Consider the following 7,032-nt stretch of genomic DNA (forward strand, 5'->3'; position numbering starts at 1 on the left):
TTGAATTTTTTGAACACCCTTACCTTTATCTTTATTAATGCGCGAAGTAAAATTAATATATCATTAGAAATTGAGGAAAAAAAAAAAAGAAAAGTATATTTTGAATTTATATCCAAATTTATTATATATAAAGAGTGGGAAATTGAGTGTGAAATTACGTTAGGGTCCTTTGAAGCGATTGTTGATTAAGCACGACAATGGCGCGCGTGGGACTGGAACATCCGGACAATGTTTTGATTAAAACGGTTGAACTGGGAAAAGTTACTGTTGTACCCCTGAAAGAATGGTTGTTTTAGAAAGGGCGGGTAAATATCCCATTTTTGTAGCTTAGTGTAAAAATGGAAACTTGAAAGTTAGAATAGGAAAGTGGGGTTAGGCTTTGACGTGGACCTCATAAACAAGCACGTTTTACCCAATGGTTACTTTTTTCTTTTTTTTTTTTTACCATCTACTCAAATGGTAACAACGGTATGATATTATTCTCTTCGAGTAGGTCAATGCGGCTCTCGATAATAATAGTATGATATCATTCTCTCTGAATAGGTCAACGAATCTCTCGATAATAATTATATGATATTGTGCTCTCCGAGTAGGTCAACACTCTACAATTGACTTCTCTTCCATTTTTTTTTTAAAAGGTAGCGTCTGACAGTGAAGACTAAATAAGACCATAACAAACCAAAACTAAATTCGCGCAAGGCGGCCGAGCTTGTTGGATATGCTAAGCATAACGAATCAGAATCAGAGACGGATCAAGGTAGCTTGCTGCCAAGCCGATAGACAAAGGGTTGAAAGATGGAGCGTGCAAAGTTAGTCGTGCACCTTTTGTGTAATCCGTTGGTCCTAGCAATATCTTTATGTTAGGGGGCACTAAAATGGAACTTTGGTTGGATGCTAGTAATTGCCACTGAGATGTCAAGCAGATTCCTAGGTGTCGACGAATGGTCGACCACCTCGGAGCATAGCTAGATGAACCAATGTGAATGAGTGTAAGGTTCATGACCCGAACACGATTGGTGCCAACCACCTAAGGACTACCATGGTAGTAAGAGAGGTTAAGTAGGGACAATCGAGGTACAATAAATGTTACTTGAAATTAATAAATAGTAATAATAATAATAAATGGTTGTTAAATTAGATTAATGGTAGGTATAATAAATGTTGTATTATAGTTTTATGAGGTGTGACAAAATGTTATAAAAAGTAAAAATAAAATGAGTCAACTTAGAGCTAATAGTGAGTAAAAGGTAACATTAAGTAGGGAACATAATTCATGGCCATCATTAAATGAATAGGATCAAACCCACGTCGTATTTTTACTCAAAAATATTTTTTTAACGAGCTTTCCGACAAAGAAACGTGTTAGATGGGGAAAATTACAACACTTAATTTGAGGTGAAAATTGATGATTTATAGTGAAAAATTATACAATTTGAACAGAAAACGGGAAGGGAGTGAACATATATTTCCCTCGGTTAGCTAAATAGGGCTGAGAACGGAGATTATAAAATTTCCGCTCCATTCTGGTAAGAACAAATAGAGAATTTTACTGAAGATCAAAACCCGAGAAGTGGGATGGTATTAGTGGGTGAGGAAAAGCTTATATTGGTGGCTAGAGAAGTTTTGAAATATGCACAAAATTCCAGTCTTTGTATTATTTCTTGCCAAACCATGTTTGGTTTGTAGGTGAGAATATTAATGGCAAATTCAATGGTAGGGTGACTAAAAATATTTAATAAAATTTTAAATGAAATGGAGGAGAAATTAATAAAAAAAAAACCGTACATTAATTTACTTTGTCATGTCCAAAGAATTAGATATCTCAACTGTATTATGATAAGGTCAATGCATCAGTCAATCGGTGTGGATGTGATCAACTATGTAAGTCGTAGCGCTTGTGGAATCCGTCCTTTTTGTAGAGCATTGTTGTCGTGGAATGTTGGAGGAAAATAGAGGAAGATTTTGGAGAATGCTCGGATGGAGGCTGGTTCATGTGAGGTAGGAGAAGCGGTCCGATATCTGATTCAAGTGGTTCGATTTGGTTTGGGTCCATATGCTCAATGGAGACAAGCCTAAACCACTAAAGCCCAAAAAAGATGTGCAATTGACTCGACTCATATTTTTTAACACTTGCATATGTCAGGTATATATGCATGTAATCATGTGTATGTATACATGAAACTAAATAGACACGAAGACATATAATTTGACCTAAATATAATCATTTGTCAAGAAATATTATATCTCGAAAGAAAAATGCACGGAAAACGAAGCCAAAATTTGCTTCTCTTTAAGAGTGCAAGATATGCAGACGGGAAGTATGCAGCCAGAGCTTCCAACCGTGATAGGTGCTGCTACTAGATGGGCCGCCCAAAACCTGAGCTAATATTTCAATCGAAAATCCACGTCAGATCATTACGAGACGAGATGAAAAAGGCCAACTGAAACTCCGAATCCATGAGGAGGAAAGAGAGTGAGGAAAGAAAATGATATTGTCGGCCGAATGGTAGCTAGAAGAACACAATTATTGTACAATCCATTGTCCTTTGTAAAAAAAAAAGAGCCAAAGTTACAGTCAGGCCAATGCAGAGGTCAGAATTTGGCTGGTTTTGTTACCCACCTTGAATCATCCTCTGTTGCACAGAGTAGCCAACTTCCCTTTCTCTCTCACAATCAGAGCCATTCATTTCTATCAGACGGTTCTGATCTTAAACATCATAGATCATCATATATCCCAAAAAGATTACGCGAATCCAGCAAATTCAATGTATAAAGCATCCACTACCATTTAAAAGTTGATAGTTCGATCTTCATAAACTCAAATATAAATATGTATATATAGAAAAGTATTACATTTTATTATATAATTTTCGAGATCGAAAATAGGGTTGGAGGTAAGAACCGGAAAAGCGTTCCTCATCTCCGTCCCCGTTTTAACTAGAAACGGGGATTCGCCTCAGTTTCTGCAATTTAAACTCAGAAGATAAGAGAAAAAGACATGGAATTTTCAGAAGAACAAACAAGCTCAAAGCTGAAGGCTTCAATATGCTACCAATGGAATTTAAAAGCACAAAATCCCATCATGAATGAGATATGAAAAACAGTGAAGAAACACACTGTTTGATAAAGGATACAGATTTCGTCAAATCTATGGCAACCAGAGAGGCTGCTTTTACCCACACACCTGTACAGATAGTTTCAGCAGGACCTGATCAGATCATCCATAGCTTGTTTGTTGCATCTCGGCATGGAACCGAAAACTCGGTTGAATCAAAGAACTAGATCCCGGGATACTGCGTAACTACCGTCGTTTTGTTGAGTTGATCTTCCAATTCAAGTGACTAGCCAGCAACTGCACATGCTGCTGGTTCTACCAGAAACGAAATGTTAGTAGATACAGGCTGTGGAGTTGCAGCATTCTCGAGTCGCTCCCATGTCAATCTCCNCTGCTGGTTCTACCAGAAACGAAATGTTAGTAGATACAGGTTGTGGAGTTGCAGCATTCTCGAGTCGCTCCCATGTCAATCTCCTCTTCTCTGATGCTGCAATCGACCTTGATTGTTCCTCCTTCGAGTCAAGCTCGCAAGCTAGCACAAGCTCCTCGTCCATCTCAAGAACCAACTTCTTCACATTTAAAGTTAGATTTAGTACCGCGTTGCTCCAATGCTTTTGTGTATTTCGTTCGAGTGCTGGGATAATAATCGGAATGATCGCTTGTCGGTTGTGTGCAACAAGATTGATGATGTGTTCGTTGTTCCAAAGCAAGTGAGCTTTCTCTGCCACCTAAAAGAATTGGAAAAATAAACAAATGTACCAGCCAAAACTCAACTAAAAGATCGAAAAGCTCCTAATTCTTCATATTTATCAAGGAATTGATCCATTTGAAGCTCTTCAATGCTTGTGAAATATGCATACACTATAATATATGAAAAGCCAAAATCTAGTGAATTGCAAAGAAGAAAACAGCAAATAATCACAGATAGCTACCTGGTAATGAGAGCTATTCAAGCAATATCCGATTCGCCGAAAGAGAGAGACCATGATCTTCTGGAACTCGACCATGCTGATCATTTCCAGAATCTCTTCTGTTTCACTTAAAAACATCAGCTCTTTCTGGCTATTTGTTAAAGGCCAATATCTCAAGAGTCCCCTTATAACTGTACTGGCCAACTTGGGATCCTTGTCTATGAACTGTACAATACAATACGTCAATTGTTGATGATAAATTCCAACCGATTTTGGTTTGTGAAGAGGAATGAGCACCCTCCATAAAAATGTCTTGTGTTCCTCCTTCAATGGCAATGCAAACCCGGTAATCACGCTACCAAAGATCTCCAACAGCTCTGCAATTCCGTTATGCCGCTCTGTCTCGAAAACAAAATGATATATGACATTGCTAATAGCCTTCCTGATGAAAAGCCTGTGTATCATGAACTTCCCATAGACACGGTGAAGGATTGTTTTCAAGCAATCTCTTTCTCTTGGATCATCAGAATCGAAGAGATCGAGTAATCTTGAGATAAAAGAATGATCGAGATATTTTTTGGCCACTTTTGCATCTAGAGAATTGTTACTGACAAACTGAACCAGCAGATCATATACATTTTGCATATGCGACCAAGCTGGGTCAAATATTGGTTCTTCATCCTCCGTTTCTCCACCAGACGAAGTTGAGCGAGATTTGGGTGGGAATACGCGAAAAAGATTAGCAGCACATAACTTACACACTGCTGAAATTGTTGTCTCGTTGAACTTTGCAGATCCAGAGGTAACAAAATCAACAATGTCTATCAACATTTGACGTTTAAGATCCTGCTTCTCCATATTGTTCAAATCGAAAACCTCACAGCAATAGTTCAATTTACTGACAAACAGGTTTTGCTTCTGTGGATTTGGAACATCTTTGAATGACAGATGAGGATCCACTGCTTCTGCTGCAATGCTTGCAGGGAAAACTGCTGAAGAAACACGTTTGACGACATTTAATTTACTCGAGAAAGCACTCCCGACATTTGTACACTGGAAAACATGTCCAAGACGGGAAGAATTATTGCCAGAATCGTTTGTTGCAGAATCCACAGTCTCCGACTTCTGCAACTTCCGAGGAAGTTTGCTCAATATTTGCTTGAGCATGGCGAGATGCTTCACGATCTGGACGACGAGCACTTAGAATCAAGGTGCCTGGATAAATTCAGAACATGGTATGTGAAAGAGCTCTAGCTTAAAAATCTATCCTAGCATCCACAAGACAATGGAAACTTCTCTTCAGCAAACTTTCTGATGTATCTGCAATTCTTTAGAAACGACTATTCAGCATGCAGCATTCAAGGAATTCAGATATAACTCTTTAAACCATAATTATGAACCCGGCATCGACAAATTGAAGCTTAAAACTATGAACACCAGAATTAAAGTAAGATAAGAGGACCCAGATAACTTTGAAACCTTAGCTATTAAAAATAGTATTAAGGGAATAGTTTCACGCTCCAAAGGCATTATGTACAAGAACTTGTATCGAAAATCCTTATGAGTTGAAGCTCAGTTTAGCAAACTTGTGTAGGTGCGAAAGCAAGATAAGTATTCTGAAGCTACTGGGAAAGGCAGATTCATGAATTAACAAAGAAAGTTCAAGAAGAATTCACGAAAAGACAAGCAAAAAAGTGTTCCAGAGACAACAGAAGCCATTCTCCAAGTTAAGATCGAGAGGCATTTGCCCCAAAACCTCCAAAAAGAAGAAACGCCTCTTTTCATAAAATCCAAGCATATTGCATCGGAAAATCCAGATTCGAAGCCACAAAACAAGTCCAAAGCCAGAAATAGCAATCAAAAGACAGACTGAATCACAGATCTGGTGGAAGAAAATTTCCAAACTTAGCAAAATAGAAGCAGAAGAACAAAGTCGATACACTTAACAACCATAGAGCACAAGCAACATCTGCGATCATCTTCATAAACAAGCAAATAACAAGCTTCCAATTACAATTTCCAACAAAAAAAAAAAAAAAAAAAAAAAAAAAAAAAAAAAAAAAAAAAAAAAAANAAAGAGACCTGGAATATGAACTAAACTCCCGAAGATGAAAATGCAAGGAAGAAAACCGGGAGAGCAAGAAAGTGAAGTTGAACTTCAAAAACCTGGAAAGAAAAAGGAAAAGGTTGCTATTGAGTGAGAATCCGTGAAGTTGTTGAGAAGATCAGAGTCCGCCATGGATGTGAATCCAGAAGAAACTTGTGACGGTAGGTTTCGATCTGAATCTGATCTCTCTGGACATGAAGCTCCATGAAAATGGTCGCAAAAACTGAGCTCCTCGAATCAAGAGAATAACTTGTATGGCATTTTGTGCCCCTTCCCCACCTCCAAAAAAGAAAAAATGGCAAGTACCAGTTCGCCGGTAACCACTCCCAAAAATTTTAGAAAAATAAATCCTAAATTATAAAATTAAAAAATAAATAAATAAATAAATAAGTTATATAATTTGGAATTTATTTTTAAAAATAATTATCCTCTTTTAAAAATTACATTACAAAATTACCCTTCATTATCAATTCTTTTTAATATTAAATGAAAAAATTGACAAATTTTCGTCGAGATTTACGTCTAAAAAAATAATATAAATATAAGATATTATTCGCTTTAGTCTGTTAAATATATTCTACCATTTTGTATTGCTAATAGATTTGGTTTATTTTGGTCCGATATTATCATCAGTCTCATGATTTTAAAACGCATCTAAAATGTTTGGTTTTTTTTATAACGTGGATCTCGTAAATATAAAGAATATAATTATTTTTTAAATAATTAATAATGTAATTTAGGTAAAAGAAAATTATATAAGGTTATAAATAATAATAAATAAAGGAATTGGTCCCACCTATGAAAAATTGAAGTCAGAATATTCTGTGACTGTGTGAGTTGTATTATTTTAGATCTAATTGGGAATTTTCCTCATGGATATAAAAGCTAGTTTAATTATTTTTTAAATAATAATTAAAAATAATTGCTGGATTATTATTATTATTATTATTTTGTCCTCT

At 36.4% G+C, this 7,032-nt stretch overlaps 1 protein-coding gene across 7 annotated transcripts; it reads right to left on the reverse strand.

Annotated features, from left to right (window-relative positions):
* Window positions 1–2,987: 2,987 nt before the first annotated feature.
* Window positions 2,988–6,400, reverse strand: LOC111805662 (serine/threonine protein phosphatase 2A 57 kDa regulatory subunit B' kappa isoform-like). Of its 7 annotated transcripts, none has more exons than XM_023690817.1 (4): window positions 6,133–6,400; window positions 3,988–5,181; window positions 3,521–3,783; window positions 2,988–3,435 (listed from the first exon to the last, which is right to left on the reverse strand). In XM_023690817.1, exons 2-4 carry the CDS (start codon window positions 5,131–5,133, stop codon window positions 3,342–3,344), a joined length of 1,503 nt encoding a protein of 500 aa, XP_023546585.1. In that variant the 5' UTR covers window positions 5,134–5,181; window positions 6,133–6,400; the 3' UTR covers window positions 2,988–3,341. The 7 variants fall into 7 exon arrangements, with proteins under 7 accessions (XP_023546585.1, XP_023546583.1, XP_023546584.1 ...); XM_023690815.1 differs by having other exon boundaries at window positions 3,988–5,286; XM_023690816.1 differs by having other exon boundaries at window positions 3,988–5,294.
* Window positions 6,401–7,032: the final 632 nt, after the last annotated feature.

This window comes from Cucurbita pepo, chromosome LG11 (genome assembly GCF_002806865.2).
Source record: "Cucurbita pepo subsp. pepo cultivar mu-cu-16 chromosome LG11, ASM280686v2, whole genome shotgun sequence".
In the NCBI taxonomy this organism is placed as follows: Eukaryota; Viridiplantae; Streptophyta; class Magnoliopsida; order Cucurbitales; family Cucurbitaceae; genus Cucurbita; species Cucurbita pepo.